The sequence below is a fragment of the Cyprinus carpio genome, chromosome B14 (genome assembly GCF_018340385.1).
Source record: "Cyprinus carpio isolate SPL01 chromosome B14, ASM1834038v1, whole genome shotgun sequence".
NCBI classification, from domain to species: Eukaryota; Metazoa; Chordata; class Actinopteri; order Cypriniformes; family Cyprinidae; genus Cyprinus; species Cyprinus carpio.
In genome coordinates this window covers 27,111,214-27,136,560 of record NC_056610.1, presented here as the reverse complement: position 1 = coordinate 27,136,560, position 25,347 = coordinate 27,111,214, and the positions used below count along the sequence as shown (strand labels likewise).

At 37.5% G+C, this 25,347-nt stretch overlaps 2 protein-coding genes and 2 pseudogenes across 3 annotated transcripts; 2 read left to right on the top strand and 2 right to left on the bottom strand.

Annotated features, from left to right (window-relative positions):
* LOC122139708 overlaps positions 1-13,325 on the bottom strand; it is a 28,414-nt pseudogene extending 15,089 nt beyond the window's left edge.
* On the top strand, positions 1,394-8,048 carry LOC109102169 (transmembrane protein 121-like). Of its 2 annotated transcripts, none has more exons than XM_042738790.1 (2): positions 1,394-2,153; positions 6,616-8,048. In XM_042738790.1, exon 2 carries the CDS (start codon positions 6,617-6,619, stop codon positions 7,661-7,663), a length of 1,047 nt encoding a protein of 348 aa, XP_042594724.1. In that variant the 5' UTR covers positions 1,394-2,153; position 6,616; the 3' UTR covers positions 7,664-8,048. The 2 variants fall into 2 exon arrangements, with proteins under 2 accessions (XP_042594724.1, XP_042594723.1); XM_042738789.1 differs by lacking the exon at positions 1,394-2,153 and adding an exon at positions 2,295-2,590.
* A 3,813-nt stretch (positions 13,326-17,138) lies between the features above and the next one.
* Positions 17,139-18,352, top strand: LOC109102176 (prefoldin subunit 6-like). Its single transcript, XM_019115509.2, has 4 exons — positions 17,139-17,343; positions 17,608-17,678; positions 17,842-17,966; positions 18,078-18,352. Exons 1-4 carry the CDS (start codon positions 17,280-17,282, stop codon positions 18,196-18,198), a joined length of 381 nt encoding a protein of 126 aa, XP_018971054.1. The 5' UTR covers positions 17,139-17,279; the 3' UTR covers positions 18,199-18,352.
* A 4,759-nt stretch (positions 18,353-23,111) lies between these two features.
* LOC122139707 lies at positions 23,112-24,606 on the bottom strand (annotated as a pseudogene).
* Positions 24,607-25,347: the final 741 nt, after the last annotated feature.

Below are 25,347 nucleotides of genomic sequence, written 5' to 3'. Positions count from 1 at the left end.
CCCACTCCCTCCGTGCTGAAAGCTAGCCAGATCAGAGTGACCTTCACAAACACTTCAGCCCCATGGGGACGAGTGAGAGAGCGCGAGTGAGAGAGAAGGTGATAGAGATGGGAGAGAGAGAGAATGTAGAGAGTAGTGGGTGGAGCTAACAAAGGTGAAAAAATATTGAAGGCAAGGAATGGAAAATGTCTGAAAAACCAGTAGTGCGCACAGACGACTGTGACAAGAAAGATGACTTTGCCTTCTCTATGCCTTTTCTTTTCCATCTGGCTGATTAAAACTCCAAGATGACCCCTCACCATGAATAAATGAGGTGAACATTGTAAAGAAAAAAATACAGAGAAGTAACGTTTGATTTCACAAAGGCCATAAAGACTGTGGAAACAGGCCTGTCAGAGCAGTTTGGGAGAAATTTGACAGATAATGAAATTCAGCTCAATCTCCTGTCACACTGGTGCTCTGATCATGCAAGAGCAGTTCCTAAACCCATCAATATTAAGTTTCCTCCTCAACTTTTCGTAGATATTCTACATAATAAAAAATGGGCCTATGTTTGTATAAAAAAAGGGGTCAGTGCATGTCAAATCAGATTTGTTGTTGTACCATATTTTTATATTTTTTTCCCAAAAAATGTCTTCTCTGGGAAACCATATTTAGGGTATGATGTTTCAAGAATTATGATTGTCTGGCTCACAGGAAGTTGGTAGACCGATAGAAATTCTTGTTCCTTTCAACTCCAAATGATTCAGTTTCTCTCCCGGGAACAAATATTTTCATAATCGGAACCAAAATTTGCAAAAAGGTTTCTAGGTGTGGGTGGTATTGGGCATTAATTGCATCCATAAAGACACAAAAGATACTGACAAAGCCGTTTTGATCTTAAAGCATTGATTTTCAATGATCATGATCAAAATATGAGATATTAACATCTCAGTTGGGTAAGCTACAACATATTGCTCAATTTAAGGGACTAAATTGGAAATGTCTACCTAGAAATACTGGCATGGAAGTAGGTCCATCCATATGTGACCTGTTTTACAAAAAAATTATTTAGCTCAGCTGTTATTAGGCCTGTACATGTTTTTTGTACATTTTTCAAAGGTTCTATTTAAGATTTTAAAAAAAAAAAAAATACTGAGTGCACCTTAAATTTGCTTATAAATACAAAGACTGCATTAGTAATCCATGCAATGCAGTCACCAGTCTTCAGTCAGGCATTTAACCCTGGGGACTGTCCTCACAATTAGTTGTTCTAGATTAAAAAATGTTAAATGGCAAATAACCAATCTGAAAGGACCTTCTAGTTCATCTCAGCACACAATCATTTCGTCACTAACAGCAGGGACACAGTGGGTGTTGTTTTCTCCAGCCTGGAACAATGTAATTATCATAGCAATGATTGCACTAGCAGCAGTAATTAGTAGCACGGACCCTTCCGGACGGTGACTCCCATGCAATATGCACGAGGCCATTCAAATATCCCCGCCTGCTTTCTGAAGTGAAATCCGAGAGGCTTAGAGAGAAGCAACTAAAAGCGGTAGAGTTAGAGAGCGAGCGGAGGGAGGGGTACAAGTGCACGTAAGCTGCCTACAAATGACACACTGCAATCATAAACTGTCTCGCGACGCGTTCTTTTGCGCCCTTTCCTTAGTGAAGTATGAAGAAAAGGAGATACTCGGGAAAAAAGCGGCTTCCGTTACAGATTTAGCGGAAAACACGTTTCTAGCGCACTTCTGACGGACTTCTAAACCTCAGCCCGCAAAAAGCGTCCTCGCAGCCGCCCGAGAGTCTGGATGGAGCGCGAAGGATCCTGCTCGAGCTCGAGTCGAGAAAACGGAATAAACCCCATGCCGTTTATATAAGGATTTTGCGACAAAGAAAGTCAGGACACAGAAAGGCTCGCTTCCTCATCACTTCGCCCGAATAAACTGCACATCACTGTTTATATTATGGACAATGTAGTCTTTGATCTTGGTGTGGCTGACTTCTCTGGATTATTTTCCTCGTTTAGTTATGCTGAGCGGCCGTACAGTGTCATAACTGGACGAACAGCGCGATTTCGGACACTGGATTCAGATAATATAGTCTTGATGCCTGCAGGTCTGCGCTGGTTATTAGATTGAGACTGCCGTGTCAAGTCTTCATGCTGTGGGGTAAATACATTCTCTACTTCATCTAATCCTGGTTGCATTAAGTTCAGCTCTCTTGCAACTTGATATTCAATTATTCATGCAGCCTTCAAGTCTAAAAGTTCAAATGTTTTCACTGCTAGTTGGTGAGACTGACACCTCACCAACCATTTATTCGGATGGGAAGATCCTAATGTATTGACACCTGTCGCAATATGGTGATATATTGAAGTGGTACAGGTCTGATCACACGTGTCCTGCAGTGGCAGCAGCTCGACACTTGCAAGCATCAAGACAGATGATGCCATTTATTCGCGAACACCGATGCTCTCACTGTACAGATCATCTTCTCTGTGTGGGAATGGTTCAATGGCACATTACCGACGGACATTTTCAGCCGTTTACTCGTAAATGAGGGCATGTGGCATGAGTCCAGCAGAGAGTATCTCCAAGAATGAGAGGTAGACGTGATTATGGGCACTTGCACGCAGCGATTAAACATTTACAATATTTAATTATGACCTTCACTTTAGAGTGTTAATTAGAAGCTTTTACATTTCTCCTCACATTGTCTTCATTACTCCATTACATTATTTCTTATCTTCTAAAACATTGCAGGCATAGTTCAAAGTTCTGTCATCATTAATTCACCCCCATGTCATTCCCAAACCTGTATGACTTTTTTTGTTTTTTTAGCTGGAACATAATAGATATTTTGAGAAATGTCTCTTTTTTTCAATGGTTCAAAATGACTTATTTTTGGTAAACTATATCCATTTAAAACAACTGAGAATCAAATAGCTACTGCAAATGACCAATATAGGTTAGTTTATGTTTAAGTGTCAGATAATAAATATGAGGAAATTATTTTAATTCTGCTTTTAGACACATAACACGATCATCACATTGCAACATTTGAAGCATATAAATACGGAATATAAGATGCAAGAACAATAGTGCCTGTACATCAAAAGACTATTCAAGGCACTTCTTTTGACTTACTAATACAAGCGCAGATCAAAGAACACATTTGTGTAGCAAAATTGCATAAAATGATGCACTGTAACCAGCAGCCTGAAGCCATCCCTTATGCTTAAGCATGCACTGACTGTCAGTACTGATGTCTAGTTATTATGGATGTGCCTGGATAAAACAACACAGTATCTTCCAAGTGACTTGATAACCTGATGAATTACGGGGCTGACAGTGGAATCAAAAGATAAACTCTGCACCTACCACAGGCAAACCTTCTGGGTTTCAATTCTTTTTTGTTTTAAAATAACTTCTATCATTTTTCTGATTGAAAATGAAATATGTGTCCTGTGCAGAAACATTTTTCTTCAGGATCACGTGCCCTCATCTAAGTTCAACACTCATAGTCTTAGATTATTGGATTCAATTGAATTCCAAAGCAGAAAATCAGTAATAGAGACAAAAATAAAGTCTACAGTCAGAATCAGATATTAGTGACGCACACTCCCTTTTCATTCCACAGAGCTCACAGAAGATTAATCATTCTAGGTCATTTACCAACATACTCCCTTCATTTCCTCCACACTTCCTATTAATGCGTTTAATTTCTACAGTTCCCAAGCTATGAATATATTTCCATTTCTATTCTCATCAACAGTTCTCCAACACAACATCTCCTTATTCCCAGAGCACGTTGCCTGTGCTTTTTGTGTAATACTCGTCACTCTTTCCTTCTTCATTTCCCTCAGCTTATTTATGAACTATTACCATCATACCGTAACACTTTATTAGGTCTGTAAAACTCAAGGGAATGCATCACCACCATGCTCTCGCCGTCCCTTTCTCACTCCATTCAATTTCCATTTCACTTCACCATTTAACACTTTCTCCCTACATATCCACACATACACCTAAGGAGTCTTAGGAGTTGTAAGAGTTGTAATAGTATAGTTAACCCAAAAATGACAATTCTGTCATAATTTACTCTTCCTCATATCATCCATTTTTGGGTAAATTAGTAGTTGTAACACCTAAGCTAAAAAATCCAATAAAACTAAATGTAGCAAACCTGTATCTTAAACCCTCTTGACACCCTTTTATATCTTCAACAGTAATGATTTTTTATTTAAAAAGCTCTCTGTCTGTGGTGTTGACATTCACATCAGACACAAATGGTCAGACGGCTGTAGTGCACCATCCGGCTGAGAAGGCCTGCATTCGATTTCACCATAAAGCCCACGATCATTTCTCTACATGAATCAATACCACAGTTTTACACTGTCCGTTGCTGAAATATGGCTTTAGGAGACATGAATAAAAATCAACATCAGTATGCAGTGTTATAACACCACTCGGACAGTATTAAGATTGAGCGTCGCCATTTTGTAGGTGGCCCAGTGCACTCAAAATGAGCCAGAGAATCAGATTTGATCAAGTCAAGCTTCATACTGAAAATTAAAGACAATAAAATATTGCAATATGTGACAGAAAACCAGCACGGAAGGCAAGCCACGAGGAAAAGAGGCTTTGAAATGGTGTCTGGGTTTCCTTCGATATAATTAATTAATAAGGGAACAAGGGTTGACATGAATGCTATATACTATGCAGAAAACCTGGGACACTTGGAAAGATGAAGGGATTTAAATTTTTATGAGTTGAAAAATCTTATTTAGAAAGGTACAAAGAAAGAAAGAGATTCTGCCATGTTCTATTATATTTGAAGCATCAACTGGGAAAAATTAATTAGACTGGAAGCAGAAAGATATGCTTGTGTATGGAAGTGATGGAAAAAAAAGACCCTGGCCACCCTAACACCCTCTCTAAACCAGGAAAATGCTTATACTTCGTACTGCCACAGACTTCATCTTATTAATCCAGTCAATGTCACAGGCTTTGTAAACTAAACAAGCCTTTGAAATGCCATGAATTGTAAAATAGCCCAGGATCGCAAACTATTAGTCAAGACCTTCAGTACAGACATTCAGCAGCTACCTTTGATATTAAAGCTGCAGACTGTAAGTTTCATCTCTTTGTTGCCATCTGTTTGAAACCCTGCAATTGCAGCTGTTTGCAGAATTATCTTCTTTGTGTGGGTTGTGCGCCGGCTCGGCTCCAGTGCGGATGAATCTAATGTTTTGAGGAGTATGTGTGGCAGTCAGTCACTGCACCAGTGTGGATATTGTACTTTGCACTCACAGATTCTAGCCTATGTCTTGGAATATATGACCCAAATAAGAATTTTCACCATTGTCATCTGAACAAGTAACAAGTCTGCCCAGCCTGATCTCACAGCAATTTGTACATATTTTACAAGGTGGCTTATTCATATGAATTTGTACAACCTCACTCGTACAAATTCATACGATTTGTGCTAAATCGTATGTATTTTACGAGTTGCACAATTTGTATGAATTTGTACTAATGACCTACACCTAACCCCGCCCCTAAACCTCTACCCTGGTGTCTAGACAAATCATACAAAATGATTTGTGAGGTCGTATGAATTCGTACGAATTAGCCACCTCGTAATATACGTATGAATTGGTCATGAGATAGCGTTGGTCTGCCACGTTTGTTCTGACTAACTGAGGAAAAAGCATTACAATAAATCGCGCTACCAATGGTAATTTAATCTAAAGATCGGTTAGCTCATATCACATCAAATCGTGCAAATTATTATTATTGTTATACTTTATTCTCAAATTATTAATGTTAACAACATCAGCATTGTGTGACTATGTGTATATAGTGTGTATTAGCATGTATATTTCAATTTCTGTACGGTCTAATCTCTTAATTGTCATTACATTCGAATTTCATATTAAGAAATTCCTTTAACCCAAAAAGCAAATTATGCTCCCTTCGAACTGGTGACACATTACAATCTACCATCAAAATAATAAATATAATTATTCTAGCTGCTTTGAGAAAGGCTATAAACCATCCGCCTCCTGCAGGATCCTCACATGCGATAGCCTAGTAGCCTGGACAACTTCTTTATGTTTGATGACATGACATAATGGCGCAGCAGCATGCTCGAATTTCCCGCGAAAACCTACCAGTACCACTCAAATTAGAAAACATTATTGTAAGCTAACCCTTGTGAATCAGCTAAAGTAAGGCGATAGTTTTGAACACTGGCTGGTTATGTACTTGCTCAAATATTGATTTCAGATCATTTTTTAACTAAAAAAAAGTTACAGACTGCAGCTTTAAGTTTGAAAAAGAAAAACTCTCCAATTTAAACATCACCAAACAATGAAGCTGCTTCAATGGAGTGCATGAATAGTTTATTGTTGACCTGCACATTGCAGAAAACCATGCAATTTGCTCAGTCCATAAAAATGTACTAAAAGGCCATAAATAGTATTGTTTGACGATATATGGCTAATTTACTCTGAAATTGCACTTTTCTCCGTATATTGCAGTCTTGTAAAAGCACATAATCATGCAGGTCATATCCTTATCAGGATATACAGTCTGACTATGTCCTTGTTTCTCCTTCTTCCTCAAGCATGTTGCCCTCGCCCCAGGTGTGCGTGTCTACTCTGGTGACAGTGAGCACGATGGCTGTGGTCGACCTCTATCTGCTGGAGCAGAGCATGCTGGGACCTCGAGGTGGAGCCCGTCCTGCAGTATGGCCATGTGTTGCCGTCGCACTGGGTGACCTGTGTTTCCTGCTGGCGCTGCGCTTCGTTTCTGCCGGTGTGGTTTCGGAGGCTCGCTCTCCCCGTCGGGGCTTCGCCAACGCACTCTGGTTTCTTTTCCTCTCACTGCTGCAGCTGAAGCTTTTCTTTGTCTGTCAGAATTATAGACAGGAAAGACGACCTCCGGATCCTCTTGCCCGCAAGACTCTAACTCTTTTACTTTCAGTGTGCTTGCCCTCACTGTTCCTCATCCTGACAGGAGCCGATTACATGACTCCACTCCGCAGGAAGCAGGAGGTGCGCAGCCGGCTCCTGTGGGTGGTGATTGACTTGCTCGATGTGTTGGATCTGCAAGCCGGCCTGTGGGAGGTGCAGGGAAGCGTGGGGGTTCCTCTTTGGGTGGAGGGTATTGTGTTCTTTTACTGTTACGTGCTGTTGCTGTTGCTGCCATGCGTGTCGCTCACGGAGCTGGGTGCCACTGCGCTTCCTGGGCTGCAGGCGGCTCGGAAAGAGGCCATCTATCCGTGGCTCAGCCTGGTGACCATTAACCTGTTCACGCTCGTGCCCAGAGGGTTCGGGATGCTGTGGTACAGGGACCCACGGGTATCCACGGTGTTCCTGGGGAAAAACCTGCTGGCTCTTGCGGTAAAGTTGAGCTCCGCCTGGGAGAGGCACAGAAAGGGCAGCAGAGGGATGCAGGGCGCAGGAGCCGCCACAGGAACTGGAAACCAGACTCGTGGGGCGGCATCAGAGCAATCCACAGAGCAGGAACAAGAGTCCACGTCTCCAGTGCCGTCCTCTACGCGCTACCACACACTCACACGCACTCACGGACACAGCCACTCACTCTCTCACGTCAGCCTAGACCCCACTGAAACCTCACTGGGACCAGCTTACATTTCCCATGAGCTCTAGAGGTCATGAAAGAGCCCTGAAACTGCCAACAACTGGAATTTGTAGGCTTGTAACTATCCCTGGAGTCTCTGTGCTTCTGGCAAGATTAGCAGAGATAACTCATCGTATTAGCACACTTTGTAGTTTGTACAGATGATGATTTGTTTGTACAGCTGATGATTTGTAAAGCCAAACACGAGCAGCCTACTGTGGTGTGAAGCTCCCAGACAAAATGATAATGAGGCAGAGGGGGTGCTGTGTTTAATTAAGTGCCTTCTTTAAAGAGCAACAATTAATATGGTTACTCTTGTTCGTTTTGGTGTTCATCAAGGACTTGAATTAAACCATGTACTGTGAAGCATGGCCACTGTTAATATTCCACTCAGTAATAAAAATGTTTAATAGACACCTGCCTCTACCACTGTTAACCAGTCTCAGCCCGACCCATAATCTGTTGGTCTGACATGTGAGATTTGTGCAGACCTGTCAAACCTAATGACAACATTTCCAAAATTAAATGGGATGGAACTTCATTTAAAAATCATAATTTTTATGGTTGGTCTTCACAAACAAATTAATCCGTTCCTCCATCAACTAAATAGGCATTTCATGGTTGAGCAAAGACAGTAACGAAAGTACCTGTCAATCACTTTCAACAGTAAAACTTTTCCCACAATTGTGCTTTTCTACTTCAACAAATTTTTCATAAAAAAAAATGATTAATTAAATATATTATCAGCACAGCAATTTTAGGCCAAAATTGACAAAAAAAAAAAAATTACATAAATTTTTAAAGTATTTGTACTATCCCCCTTTTTTTCTTTACTGACAGCAGCACTCAAGCTAAATGAATCAGCTCAGAATGAAGCACAAATGCTCTTTTGGATCATTGGAAGCAAGAGCATCTAACCATCTGTACATACAGTTCACATGCCATCAAAACTTTGTTTTATTATTTAGATTCAAATTATATTTCAGTTTCTCAATGTTGTCTCAGACGTTTAGACCCCTAAATGGGCAGCCCCAGGCATTTGTACACAGAATGGACAGTGATGGCACATTAATCTCCACCTTTAAATGTATCATAGTTACCACAGCATGAAGTGTCTTTTCCATTGTGGTTACCAATGACACATCTGTACGTATCAGAGTATGATGTTAGAGAGAGACACACTTTCTGATGTGGTGATAGAGAATGAATCCTGGTGCAGATTACGGCAGGGGGGTTGTGTATTATTCACTCTCCATCAGTAGCCTCTAAATCCCTCTACAATCCCCCCACCCCTGCTCTGATAAACCATTATTACTCATATTAATTGAAATGGGACTCGTTTTTTAAAGAGCTAAGAGCTTATACCGCACTTCATTCATGATTTACATGGAATATTTACCAAACATAAAAGCGGACAAGCTTGCATGGCAAATGCTAAAAAATAAGTCTAGCTATAAATTAAATGAATTACAGAGAACAGTTCCACATGAAGCTGGTTTAGCTTCAGAGGTATAATAGACATACTGTATGAACCAGACCAGAATGCCATTTCTCAGCCTTTCACCTCTCTCTCTTTCTCTCTTCATTTTAAATGCATGTTATGTCCCCTGTAATTGTTCAGTTTTTCCAGTAACGAAAAGAAATCAGTGAAAAGAACAGAACTAGCAGGACAGACATGCATAATGTTCAATGAGTGGATATTTCACCCCAAAATTAATAGAATCAATTAAGTGTTTTGCATAATAAAAGTCATTTTGTTTGCATTTTGACATTATTTTGAGGACAATTAAGCACATGACCCCTAAATTCTAATTTTTTTTTAAATCTAATTAAAATAATTAAAATCTAAAAGATAAATATATATCTTTTATAGATAAATCTATAAAGATATATATTTAAATATTTTGGGAACTTAAGGTCACCAAAGCTAAATTTATTTGATCAGAAATACAGTAAAACTGTAACAATGTTAAATATTATTACAATTTAAAACTCTTTGAATATGTATATTTTAAAATGTAATTTATTCCTATAAACTTATTTGTGTGTGTGTGTGCGCGTATATATATATATATATATATATATATATATATATATATATAGTATACAGTAAAGAGAATAAAAATAAAATGATTGAGTAAATAATAAATGATTATTTTTCACGTTAACTATTCAACTATTCCACTATTGACATGAAAAATAATGTTTCAGTGCAAAATATTGTAATGATTAATAAATGTATAGATTTCCTTTAGATTTTTAGGGGTGAAATGTGATGTGAACATGTTTCAGAAATTCACTCATTTACCTCAATGAAAAAAAACACGGTGTTAGTATACCTGGTCTTGACTCTTAACGTATAAAACACTTGAACTATTGTCTAATATGCCCCTTTTTTATTCTTTCCTCTGCTCTCTCTCCTCCATCCAGCTGAGTTAATTTCTTTCTGGACTGTAATAACTCACCTCCACAGAAGCTGTGAGCTTCCCCCCTCCTCCGGAGCTCCCTCTTTTATTTCTCTCGTTTTGTTTAAATTTGCCCCCCGGCCGACAGGCAGCCTACCTCTATGAGCTTACCCTGTCAGGAATGGTTAGGCAGATGAGAAAAAACAAAGGAGAGAGAAAGCGGGAAGATTAAAGGGCCAGAGCTGTAAGCTGAATGCCTACTGACTGCAATTTATTTACAGTTTAATACACATAAAAGTTGAGCCAAAGATGGCAGCACAGGCACAAAGGCAAAGCAGAGCGCAAACAGAGCTGACAAGAGCACGGTTTGACACATGAACAAACACACAACTACACGTGTTTCACTGACATATGGAGCTGCTTTGCTTGACTGATGCTCATTACACCTCATATTTAGTTCGCAACAGCTTTCTTCAACAGGCAAGCACACTCAGGAGGCCAGGTTGTGTCTCATTTATTATCATCATGATGGGCAAGGGACTGTAATGACATCATTAAAGCTGTAATTAGCTTGTTAGTTATGAATGTGCTTCACATATGAGAGCAGAGGTAAGCCTGTGTCAACATTTGGCTAAACAGTTTCTCAAGTCAGTCCCTATGGTGGAGAAAAGCACAAGTACAACCTGTAGAGAAACATCACATTACAGTGATCAAGACAGACTTTTTTGTTATGTTGTAAATATATGACATCAGATTTTCTTTCAGAACATTCGACTCCTGCAGAAGACAGCTTGCAATGGTCAAAGGAGCAATGACAGCAGACGTGCTTGTAACAGCAATTTTTTGTGTGTGCTGCTCTTTCTACATTCCTAACCATTCGTTTTTCTCAACCTTTTTTAACTCTAAAGACCACCATCATATGCAACAATATTCAAAGGCCAGACACTCTTATTTTCTGTAAACTTAATTACAGGATTCCAAAAGTTTTAAAAACTAAATAGAGTGCTGCAGTGGTGACATATTTTTGTAGGCTAACCCATAAGTTACCATCACATTGGTTCCATCGACAAAAACCAAATAGGATTTTTCCATTGGCTTTAAGATTATTGCGGAAAATAAGCTCTTAGACCAACAAAAGTTTATAATACTTACCTGTTTTGTTCATCATGATAATCTTTGCAAATTAACACAAATTGTATGAATTCTGAAGCCTACATACAATCATGAGAAGTAAAAACTAAAGGTAGGCAAAAAAAAACCCTATACACCACGTTCGCATGACCATCAGTGTCACCACCATTAAGCTTCTGACAACTATTTCAGTCTTTATTTCAAAAAGTTTTCCCTGAAATTTTGAGTTAGAATAGTTTGCAAGTTCCTAATATAAAGCAGTGAGGATGTTAAAGTAGACTGTTGAGTTTATGAGTAGATTGCCTCATATTTGATTAAGTTTGCATCATTGATTCTGTTAGTTTCCCATTTAATACTGTAAAACACTTCAAAACCATCTCTACTCAATAAAACGCTACAGAAATAAAGGTGACTTGACATGTTCATTGTGATGTTTAAAGTCCCCAACAACCTCTGTAGTCCCATTTAGCCACTTGTTAGCAACTGCCTTTTTTCAAGTTAAGTAAAAGCTTCAAAAATTATGAGTATTACTGATGTATTGTATGTCATAGAATAAAAAAAATGAAATATATCAAGCTTGTGATAACCACAGACCTTATTTCAGTCATTTAACCAAAAAAGACCATTCAAAAACGGTATATGCTAACATGTTAATTTCATATGTTCTGAGTTTTTTCTTCTAATTTTTCTTCTGCTGATTTTATTGTTTGTTTGGTCTCGTTTTAAAATTATCTTGTGGTGCCCTTGAAAGTACCCCTGGTTAAGAACCACTGCACTGAGGCATAACAAAGGCCATGAACATAATAAAGAATAAAATAACAAAGTTGAAATGAAATGGTGAAAAGGGAGGTCTGAAAGCTTACCTGTCCCAGGATGGGGCCCAGTGGAGGCCCAGGAGCCGCTTGTCCAGACCTTACAATTGCTCTGATCACACCTCCAGTGTCCAACTTTTTCACCGCCTTGGCTGCTTTAGATATCTTAGACATTGTCTATGTGTCTGGCCTGCCACACGTCTGTCCGTCCCCTTTGCCTGTTGGGAAAGGTAATTACTGAGGTCTCCTTAATTCATTAAAAATGAAACACAAAAAAATCAATACTTGTCCAGAGGTTGAAAAGTGAGTTACACAAAAGCTCTCCAATCCATAAAAGCTCTCCCAGGAGTGCACAGCGGCCTTATCTAAAGATGCTGTAAGTGAAGACGAGGTGAAGTGCTATGAGACATCAGGCCCTTCAGAGATAAGGGATAAAAGTACAGGTGCAACACACACTCACAAAGCTTCTTTGCTTGGTTGCCTTCAATGGTTCCTTGCACTCTGCTGATCCATTACACTTAGCTAGCACTCTATGGGTCTAGATCAGGGCCGATGGAGCAGATTGGATGGCAACCACCAAGCACCAAAACATCACCGACGATGCACAGAATTAGCACCACAAGCAATGTCAAAAGAGTAGTATCTGGTTTTTCCATTCAAGACTGGAATTCAATTACATGATTCAATCAATTAGGTGAGTGGTTCAAATGACCTGAAACATATGCGCTCAGGGAAGCATGAGTCATAAAAAACCACACTCCATAATCGGATATACACCAAATGCAATAAAAGACACTCTGCGTTTAACGTCATTCGCAGCACGGCTAATTGCAAATATGACTTGACTCATTCTGTGACTGTTCAACCCAGGTGAAAAACAACATCTCTAAATTATTCACAGTGTTTTGTTCCCAGGTTAACCTCACTATTTACATATTCATAAATGCAAGGGAGATGAGGATAGAGGTGAAATAAACACACCTCGCACACGTTGAAACGCGCCGTTGGTTTTAATGCCAAGTTAAGCCTTGCATCTTTGTGCGCAAGGAGACAAGCAAAGAGAGCTTTTCACAAGCACTAAAACGTCTTGGATCTCAGAATACACAGACTATCTGAAGAGAGCAGAAGCAGCAGATATAGGCTCCGCAATCACCAATACACTGCGTTAAAATTATTCTCTGGGTTTTCTTTAAAATGCCAATCCCACGCTGGCCTTCATTTCGCCGTTCAAACATATTTTTGCTGTTTTAAAAAGCATGTTGAAGCTCAAATCAATTTAAGAGGCAGTCACGGAAGGTTGGGCTGCTGGTAAACCTCCACTTCTTGGCAGGAGGTCCAACCATTTTAACATATTCAGAAGCAGAAGAGGACAATCAACAATCCTGTTGGGTTGAATTGAAGCAATTTATTCAGAATATTTTGTTTGGCACCAAATTTTTTGGGGGGATGGTTTACTTTGTGCTGACAATAACAGTGTTTCTGACTGTTTTGAGGAAAAATGCATGAAATGTATTTTCAATTTAAAAAAACTCTGTTGACGTGATGGGGATATAAAATACACGATGAAAGAAAAAAACAATATGGACTGCAGGCATGTTCTGTCAAACTTCACTGTGCTTGCTGCGTTCACTGCTTTGAAGCACTCTTCGGCTTTCCAAATTAGATTAAATTGCTTGAGAATAATATTTGATATTCTAAGGAAAAAAACATGTTTTGTTTGAAATATTATGATTAGGAAATAAGAAACAGCATGAATACACCACCTTGGTAGGGTTGGTAAGATTTCAATGTTTATGAAAGAAGTCTCTTTTGCTCACCAAAGATGCATTCATTTGATCAAAACAGTTTTAAACATATTCTAAAATGTAAAAAACTCGGCTAGGCTGGATTTTCAGCATCCATTATTCAGTGTCACATGATCACATAGGAACATTGCTGCTCAAGAAATGTTTCTTATTCTTATCAACATTGCAAAAAGTTCTTAATATTGGGGACTTGGAGATGTACTGAATGACAAAATTTTATAATTATTATATAATGCTTTGATTAGGTCTACAATTTCAGATTTTAGGCTCAATGTTCTGGAAACACTGAAACCATCACTGCATGGTACATCCGTATCTGATTGTTTGCTACAAATGTATCTTTAGCCAAAGTGCTATTTGATTTTTTTTTTATATTGTTTGAACAAGAAGAATAATGAAGCAGGTGTACAAACAATTGGTGCCTGAAAATAGATTGCAATTGCAATGTTTCAAACTGAAGTATCTTGGCTGTAACAATGATAAAAAGGAAAAGCCAAGCTCTGGGATTTTAAATTGCACTGGGAAAATATAGCAATATACCATTAGCAATAAATGAACGTGGCTCAGGTTAATTTATTTATTTTGTGGAGCAAAAAAAAAAAAAATTGGATGTTAAAAATCCCTAGACTCAGTAAAGTGTTTTAATATCTTAATGCAAATTCAGAGAAAGCAATAGTACAAGAGACCGCAGAGACCTAAAGCTGTTCGGTTCAAACTTCAGTTCAAAGGGATAAAACCAGGTTTGAGGAAAATGAAACACTCAAGGGAGTCAATGGCATTAGCAGGGCTACATCATTCCTGATTTAAGATGACAAAGAGAGACAGGACTCTCTTTATGAAGTGATTTAAGAACCTCAAAACCATTCCCCCTGCAGCTTCACATTTACATATATAGATTTACAGCTCAACTTTTGAAAGCCAGCCAGTTCATTTGGATTCTCACTCTCTTGATATATCTTTTTTTGGTTTGAGACAACTTGAACTTGCGGACATGGGAAACATGTTGTTGAGGCAAGAATAGTCCATTTAAAATACTGCTGAGCAAGCAATTGTGGTTTTCGCAAAGTAGACAAAAGCTGGAAAATAAATGAGGAGGAATGTGCATAAAACATTTAGCATTGCAGAAATGACTGGTAAAATTATATAATTCCTTCTACCAGCTTGCCAAATTGGGAAGATATGGGGAAATTGGCCTTCCTGCTTTAAAATGAAAACATTTGCTCACTAAATGCGACTAAATGAACCAGCATAGATACAAAACTGAGATTCTGTCCTCCTCTAATCTATAACAAACAGTGATGCAGCATATGCCCCAATTCAGCATGCAGGCTGCTGTTTCAGAATTCAGCTCAGTTCCTTTGATACCCTCCGGGTGCATATTGATTTTGACAAGACCGCAGAGTGCAATTTGTGATAACCTCTGCAAAGAGCTAAACTACCTCCTAATTTACAACAGCAAACCAGAAAAAGATGGGAATACTCAAATGGCACTGAAGTATCACTGCTGTCAAATATAATGGCATTAAAACACTCATGAGCACTAGACTCATTCAACAAATGTAACATTGTGAGGATATTATGGTTCAAATTATAGTGATAAATTTAGAGAGTGTATTTTAGGGTCAGTTATCGGTTTAATATCTTTATAACATCGGTTTGCATAAAATAGTTTTATTACCAAATTTGATCATTTCTCAGAATAAAGCAGTCTGTTTTTTACTGCTCCTTCACAGAATGCGTCTTTTTTGCATTTGAAATGAGCAACAGCACTGAGCAGTTTATCTGGTTCTCTCACAAAACAGGCTTGGAGGTTTGCTATTGTGTCAAAAAGCCGCATTTTACAACAACCAGCTCTGAGCTGTGCCACACAAACAAAGATCAGACTTTAAATGATCAATGTCCTAAACGAACTTCAAGCAACACGTTCTACAGCCAAAATATCCAGAATGGTAGGTACCCCAAAACCAGGAACAGCACAGGATTCTCTTCCTCTTTTATTCTGATGGTTAGTCCTCTGTGGCAGGAATATTAGCATCTAATCTGTGGTTTTATAATGACACCAGAAAGAAGATGTTCAGTTCCTTTGTGATATTATGTCAACTATGGACTGAACCTACAGCACAGGTCCTAAACCATTATACCTTCACTCCTGCACAAAACAATCAGACACTCTGATTAACCCTTATAAGATGATATCTTCACAAGATTATGACTTTTAAGATTTAAGACTGATGCACTTCTGAGAAACATTACAGTACCACAACACACTAACAATCTCTAACATATCAAAAACACATCCAACCTGCAGTTGTGCCTGGATAATAATAATAATAATAATAATAATAATGATAATGATGATGATAATATACAGCAATATAATGGTACTGGGTTAACCAACATTTAACACAGCTCTTGTGTGATTGGTTAACAGACAGGATCCAGTTAATTTAAATGAAAATAAACTATTTAATCCAAATAGGTGTTTTAATTTGGCTTGGTTTTTACATGGCTGGTGTACATAGTCACATGATCAGAGAGATTTAAATTCCAGTTTGCCCTTTGATTTCTCTAAACAAGAAAGCATGTGACATCTCGTAAGTAATACACATTTAACAGACATATTTAGTACATGCACGCATAAATAGATGTAAAGATATCATTGCTCACAATAGTAAATAGTGGAAAATTACACAGTGGAAAACAAAGAGCCCCATTGACTGCCATCACAACCCTGTAGAATTAAAGTAGTGCTGTATTTTGTAGTTTCCGCGCCGTTTGCTAATGAATGGAATAAAACAATGTTTGACGAAAATGTAGAGATAATAACAATGATGATAATATTACGGAGCTTATAAAGTATAATTCATCATTAACGTTACATGCATATAGCACATGACAGTGTTTTAATCTAAATATGGTTAATAAGCAACTTCAGTTACATGTTTAAAACAGAAGATATATTTTATTATGATATAATTGACAGTACCTTCTAGTGGGATAATATGTGTCCACGTACACCCGAAAAAAGACCTTCACGTTAGTATTTGAACCATGCGCGCTGCCATGTTGCCTTTACTGTCACTTCTGATGGTTTGGTGAAACCAGATAGACTGCCCCCTTATGACAGGAGGAGGACTGCACCTATACTTACTGTGTATATAATGAAAATGATTTATATTGAACGCTACGCAATATTTAAATAAAATATATAGGCAAGCAAATGATTGAAAATTCTATAATTTTTTATCATTGCCCATTCCACTGGGTTTATTTGAAGAGGCGTTGATAAAAAAAATGCTTAATTTTTAACACTAGATGGCGAAGAGACGCTTTTATCGAATTTCAAAACCCTCACGAGCATTGCGTCATTTCCCGTGCGCCCCAGACTGTGTGCATGACCCGTGTGCTGCTTTTGTTATAAGATAACGTTACCTCTGTTTGTTATCGGTTAAGCGGTATATAAAGGGATCAGAAATTAGAATAGCTGGTGTGATGGCTGAAGCGATTCATAAGAAATTACAGTCTGAGTTGGAGAAATATCAACAACTGCAAAAAGGTATAGCATCACAATGCTAGCTAGCCATGCTAGCAATTCTTCCAGCACTCTGCATGTGCATATTGCCGTGCATTTTAACAGTATGTTATAAATTTGACTACATTAACAATGCACAGAGAAGATTATCTAATTAAGTTTATCTAACAATGCACAGAGAATTTATCTAATTCTTGTTGAAACGTGTTAGATTCAAGTAACGCTAGTTGCTGTTGTAATGCGCACATATGTGAGCGTAGAGCTGTTAACTCGTTTTATTTTTCACAGATGTCAGTAAAAGTATGTCATTAAGACAGAAACTGGAGGCACAGTTGACTGAAAATAATATCGTTAAGGAGGTAAGAGCTCAATAACAATATATCTTCCCTATTTGCATTTTTAATGATATCATGCAACATTATACACATCATACATAATATGTCATGATCCGTGTTATCGACATATTATGGTTATTATGTTAATGATGTTTTACAATACGTCATGCATGTCGTCCCTCTGTAGGAGCTTGCATTGTTGGATTGCCAAAATACAGTTTACAAACTAATTGGACCAGTTTTGGTCAAACAAGATCTAGATGAAGCCAAAGCAACAGTGAGCAAGAGATTGGAATACATAAATGGTGAAATGTATGTATAAATAATGACTCGCACTGCATTGAATGTGTAAGAATTTGGACGTTGCATTTGGTTTTGTTGTATTCATAGACAAACCACTAACTGATCTCCTCTTCATCTCAGTCAGCGCTATGAAACTTTACTGAAGGAGATGGAGAGAAAGTCTGAGCAGCATCGGGAAGTTCTGTCCAGCCTGCAGCAGGAGTACCAGCGTGCTCAGGGTCAGGCTGTTGGGAAGGTCTAAATGGATTATAATTCTGGACACTAGTCTTATCCAGCAAAAATCAGAGACTGAATATGCCTGCTATAATAACACATGCTTGTTCACATGTATGTTAACAGAATTCTGTAGGTTTTTTGTTTGATGTTATTAGGCTATCAATAAATTTGTTTATTTATGTTCAGCCTCCTCTTTTTGTCCTCGCAGTTAATCATGTTAATTTTCATATAAAATTTGCACTTTTCACATGTCTTGGGATTCTCAGTAGCGTAAATCGTCATAGTTTATAGTTTTAGTAAATTTCTGTAGAGGTGAATATAAATTACAAAACATATAATTTCCTATTTGCTCTAATAGCAAAAGAAAAATCTCTATTTTGAAACACTCTAATACTGGTTGTATTAGAAACATGGAGCAGTGTTAACTAGTTTTCTGTAAGTGAATGCCAACATAATATAACACAAAGTGTAGTGATATAAATGTAGTTTTCATTTGTTTTTTAAATATAAAAATATATTAGAAATTTTTTTTTTTTTTTTTTTACAATGATAATAACTGAAAATGCCTCATGACAGTCTGTGTCCATGTTTCTGTTACAAGTTGTGAACTACACTGTGTCTATGTGAGCTTCAAACTGTCTGCCACGAGTATGCAGTACACTGAAGTTTTTAAAGTGAGACATCATTTGCTTAACTTTTCATTAAGGATTCAATTTAGACTAAATTCATGAACATGAAACAAGTGCATAGACTAAAAAGAATTGTAAGCTTGGTTATTCACACCATAAACTTCCATGACAAAATTAAACACTGTTCAATTCATTGTCTTTTTTTTTATTATTTATATTTTATAGATTTTGTGTATGGCACATAATCCATAAAATACACAGATACATTGAACACAAATTACACACTTTTTTGTTTTATATATATATACTGTTTTAAAATACAGATAAATGACAAGAACTGTGCAAGAAAAATAACTTCATAAAGAAAAAACCCAGTAAATATAATGTTCAAGAAAAATAACTTCAAGTAAAATTTCAAACATTCACTGTATACAGTTTTGGTTTATGTTTATGATGATTTGTCACAGTTTTCAAAAATCAATAGAAAGGTTCCTGTGTGTTTAACCATGTAAAATAGGGGAGACAGTTACAAAATAGTAAAATTACAATTATTCCCTTTCCTATTTTATTCCGGGAATTCCTGGAGAATTTTGTTTGTTTTCTGTATGTGAAGTAGCAGGGAAAAATGGTAGCTCTTGGCGTGTCTAATGAATGGCAGCCAAACCAGCTGCATTACAAGCACATTTCCCTTCCCTACCTTCCAGGACATGGTCCAGCACAGATCTGATAAAGGGTCAAAAACTCAAGTTAAGGATGTGGTTTTAAAGATTTTGTGTTCCACATAAACATGAAGTCAAAAGTGCTTGATTTGCATTTAGAGCAGGATATTCTACTGTGTTTCTGTGATCATTCCAAAATGGTTCATGACAGGCTTTATCAACACCTCAATGAGTGAAAGAGTCACTTAAAAAAACAGGACGCTGTGAAGTTTCTCATTAGTTCATTTCATTGGTTTCATGAATAGTGTGTAGTTTTTAGATTTTCTTTTAGAAAATGAATGATGTTGAGTATCTTAGATCATATTTAAGTAAGTAGCTATTTATAGATTTATTTATTATTAATAGTAATAAAAGGAAACAGGAAGACATATGGGTCTGTATGCATAAAAACTTTAACATTTCCAAAAGCACCAGACCTAAGTCAGGTAATGCTTCCCACTGGCTGTGCATCACCATACCAAGCCCTTCAGAGTTGCCCAGTGAGGCGACTCGTTTTTCTAATTAAAGGGGCAGGCGAGTGGTGCATACGGCCAGATGTTGCTCAGGGTAATGTCATTGAAGCGCTCGGTCAACAGGGTGTGTATCCGCCCCTGCGCAACAGGCCATCAGACGCGCAATGGAGAAGCGCTGAAGCACAGACGTCCGCATTGTGGATGCTTACCTCCAATTAATATCCCGCGGAGGGGGACCTGTCCCCCTTCATTTCCCACCCGCCGGGGATTAACGCGTTTTAATAAAAGGCATTAGAAGAGCGGCGCTACTTGTAAGGGAGCTGTATACGATTAAAAAGCAGGTTGCCCAACACACCCGCACTAAGTCCAAATCGTAAACAGTGGCGAAAAGCTTCTAAAGGGATTAGCTATTTATTGAAGCAATACTATGCAAAGCTAATTAAACAGACAGTCTTTGAGGTATTATTCGCCTTTTTGAAGTACTAAGTAGGGTGAATTATGCACGGCAACATGGGATGTAGTCCTAATAGTAGCTTTATTATTCCAGACTTTGAGATGCCACAAGCCTCCAAAATGTAAATGTAACAAAAATATTTAATGTAATTTATGTTTGGTGGTGATGATAGGTTATTAAAAAAACAATTATACACTGCTTTCCACTTTGTTCTGTTGTTTGAAGTAGAGTGTGGCAGTGATTTCACGTTTATTATGGCAAAACGCGTGCGCCTAAACTGCGCGTGCCTTCTTCACTGTGCGTTTGTTTTCATAACCAGGTCAGGACACGCGTCGGTTTAATTTTACAGTTTTTTGCCAAATGGCCAGAAGGACCACAGTGAGATGCCGTTGCTATAAACGTTTTTCCCATGAGTTAGGTGACATTCAGAGAGAAAGTCAGCACCTAACGCTCGTGCGTAATTTGGCAATAGCTGCAATAAGTCGACGTTGAATTGGCTGTGGGATAGCGTTGGAGAGCGAGACCTGTCTCATTACATGGTGCAAAAAAATCGACCACTCACAACTTGTTTGTTTGAAAAGAAGATTGACCATATTTACAGAAACATTGTAAGAGATGTCTGTAAATCATCCCAACACAAGCGAATAAAATTTAGTGGAAAATATTTAGGATGTAAATTTAAATTTTGTCCAAGTTTTGTTAATAGATGAACCAAGACTCGTGTCCGCTATACACACCTCCTGAGAAAACAAGAATTTGACACATCCAGAGGTGTAAAACTACATAGAATTTGTGCGTAACTGTATGGACATCATATGTAAAAACTGTACTATTTTTTTTTAAATGTTAAGATCCATCCATCCATCCATTCTCAAAACCACTTAGAGGGATGTCAGTATGCATAAATTACACTGAAAGTAAGCTTTGAAATTTAATTAAAATATTTGTAACTGAAAAGTAAAAGTTCTTAACTTTAGGCTTGATGAAATTAATAAGTGACAAAAAGATGCACAAAATAGGCCTGAATAGTTTAGAAGAAATTTTATGGTTAAACAACTATTTTACACGGTCAAATAAATAAATAAATAAAGACGGTGGAGCACAAGGCTTGTTAGCTTAGTAAAATGAATTTGTATGGATTTGCTAAACCTAATTAGAACTAATGGTAGCACAACATCCAATAGTCAAAGAATAATATAGGACTACTTTATTTCACATCTACATTTCACAATTGTACATTTGATATACTTGGTTGCATGCATTGCTCTTTGGTGATCAGAACAGACAAAAGCACACATCCGGTCTGGATAATCTATTTACACCTTTTGTGTTGAATGGCATTTGGGAGACTTATCTGTCTGTAATAAGCGGTTCAGGCATCAGCCGGTGCATGGCATCTTTCAAAGGTCTAATCTCATTTCAACTCAAACTCGTTTATCTAAGGGCTTATCCAGAGCGACAAAGCGAAACAAAGCTTGCAAAGGTTGATTTAGGGGAGAGTATGAGCGTTAAGTACAACTAAGCCATTCTATCTAGTGGTAAATCTACTTTCCAGGTCATACTATTTTATGATAACCTTTATTCTGTAAATACTTTATTGTATGGTTTCCGTTTGACTGTCACATGTAGATAGCGCAGTCGTTGAAGTAGTAGACTTGACCTATTATGTCAAAGTAGCCTAATATAAAAGAAAAACGACCTCATGATTCAAATCACAAATCATTTGTCACGCGCAGTCGAATTTTCCAAATCATTTGGGCTCTCAGATTGATTTGGATGTCCCGATGATATGTTGATAGGATAATTGAGACCAAACTTTTGGTTTTATTAATTTATCCAGAAAATATTTATATAAAAGAGGCGCCTTTAAATGCATTACAATAGCCTAAGTGTAATACAAAAATAATAATAATAATAATAATAATAATAATAATAATATTTCATATTTCATGCTGGATTCTCACGTATAGTGAGCTTGAGATAATTGTTACATACAGACAAGAACGGTGCCCTAGCCAAATCAAATAATATGCTATAAAATCTGATGCAATTAAGAGAGAGAATGGATGGCTGTTAATAAAATCATAATTAAATTTGACCTGTTTTAAGTATTAAAAAAGTACTTGAAAGGACTTTTCCAAACTCAAAACTTTATTTTCCTTAAATATCTGTGCCAACTGTTGCTAATATTATCGGTCTGTGAATTAAAAATTTTGTCATCATATGCTTCCGTATTGGATCGAGTATCTACATTGCTACAGAACATGCTACAGAAATAGACAAAGTACTATCAAACTCCAACATCATGTTCTGACAAAGGCCCGTAATGACCAACGGTTAAGCAATCTACACCTCAATACTTTATATCTTCCATACATTAAGTGCAACATCACTGAGATGACCAAATGATTGCCCAATGAAAATCTGCAAATGCCAGGCCTTTTATCGAGTTATCAACCGTTATCACGTTGGAACGCTAAACATTCACACCGTGTCTGAAGAACAATGCCGTTCAATGTTGAATATCATTCAGCAAATTATTTAAGGGACATGCAAATATTAGAAAGAGCCAAAGATAAAATAATATATCCTCAGAGAGATTTAATTCTTTGTTCAAAGTATAAGAAAATACTTTATGAACAACATTTCACAGTCTGCTGACAAGAAAAATAACAGCAAATAAAATGTCTTGTTATTCGTTTCAACAAAAAACAGAATCTCTTGAATGAAATGAACATTTTTCAATGTTTTAGAAGAACACAAATATATGGCAATAACCACACAGAAAAAATAAAAATGACATGAACTTTTTCTCTAAACAGTTTCTTGGCACTCAAGTAAAAAAAAAAAAAAAAACTAGAAATGTTCACCCCACTAAGTACATGATTTCTCAATCAAAAATAGATTTGTAAAAGTCTTGAAAAAAAGTTCTGTTGATATAAAAGTATCAAAGTTCTAACTAAGAGATACATACATCTCAGCGCAAATGTGTATCTTGTTTGTTTGGCTGTAAGATCACCAAACACTATACAGGCACAGATTTCTCAATGCCTTTTTATAACAAAATAAATCTTTGGCATCTACTGTACAAAATCAACATATTTACACAATTCACAGTCTATTGTCCCAGTGCTGCTCCCACACAGCTGAATCGTGAATCACTGTAGATCAAGCTGGCCTTTTCAGTCGTTGGAGAGCATTGCAGGGACTACGAACATGATCTTCTACCAAGGTCTCCAGACAGCATCACAGAGCATTACAGGTTGCTTAGCTCTTGAAGTCATGGTGGGAGCAGACAGAACAGTTCTTTGTGCAAGCTTCGCACAGCCAGATGGTGTGCAGGTATTGCTCAGTTGGACATGAGTGAAATGCTGTTGTAATGGCAGTGATGAGTCCTCACAGAGATGCACCTCAGTTCCTCTGTGGGGTGGGGTGGACAGTAGCTGGACTTGCATTGGCTGTGATTTGTTAAGATTTTCACATGCCTTTTCCACTCCCTGTCCAAACTCATGGCTCTTGCTAGCAATAAAATTGCTGACTCGTATGAGACATGTCCTCATTCCATCACGATAGCTCTGACGTTTGCAAGGTGAACTCAGGTCCTCATCAGAGTCCTCTGTGCGTGCTCTTTTTCCTCTAGTGATTTGAAAAGGGTCAGTCCCCAGTCCTGGTTCAGCTCTTAGGAAGTGCACAACACTTTCCAGGATTTAAGCCTTTTCCACTTTAGGGTTCTTGAGTTTCTATTAAAAAGAAGAAGAAATGTGGTCAGATAAAGATATTTTATATACAGGGTACATTTCTACATTAGTAAAAAAATTAAATTAAGTTACCTCATTGTGGGTGTTCTCAAGTAACAGGATTCTCAGAGTTTCTAAGCTTTGATTAATGCGATCTCTCCTTCTTTTTTCCATGAGAGGTTTTGAGACCTGTAACATCAAAAGTGGTGTAGTTTAAATATTATGGTAAAATATCAATCTTAAAAGCCTTAACATGATAAGTAACAAATCTTTATTTCAAATTTAATCAGAATAGCCTAATATGTAAGGCTTATGTGAATTATAATTATATAGCCTACCAGAGGTCTGAAAATACATTGTAAAACAAATAAAGTATCGTTTTTACCCGTTTCGAGTCTTTTTGTTCCGGTATGTCAGCAGCTTGTTTGCTCATTTTGGCGATTCACGGGGGAAATTAAAAGTGAGATTAAAGGCATCATGTTTTTTGGAGTGTCAAGTCATTTATGGTACAGGCAATACACGCCTACTCTTCTCATTATGAATGATAAAAGAAGACGGACCAATCACATGCGTCTTTGAGCTAGCCCCTCATTAATATTCACATCCATGGCTGGATGAAAGCGACAAAGCCTGTAAAATAATGTCAATTGTGAAGTAAGAGCCGATCAAGGACCCATTTAGTCCCCCACTGGGATGTTTAAACGATGGCTTTTCAGTTTAAGGTATTGTCAAAGATTATCAAAGAAGGTTTAAAACCATTCACATGCGTTATATTTAAAAGAACTACTGAAAGGCGATTAGGCCTTTTATCTGCTGTAATTTCAAATCTTTATGATTATTGATAAACAATAAAAAGTGCACAGTTTGCCATTTCGACAGTTTATAACATTGCACAGTATTGTAAGAACGATACCTCACATGCCGAATGTTTTCTGCTCAGGTGCTTAGCCTATTTCCTTGCAAAGTCCATGCATCTCGAAAATTCAATCTCACAATAAAATTAAGGTATTTTTACTTGTTTCAATTGTTTTACTACCACTTTATGCCGCTAGGCTGTCAGGTCGGATCACAGTCTTCCTCCCTATACACTGAAGCCCTGTATAACAAAAGAAGACGGTGTTTTTGACTTGGTTGAGGCACTGGAGTGTGGCCTCAATTGAAAGTGGTCTTTTTGCTGGTCTTT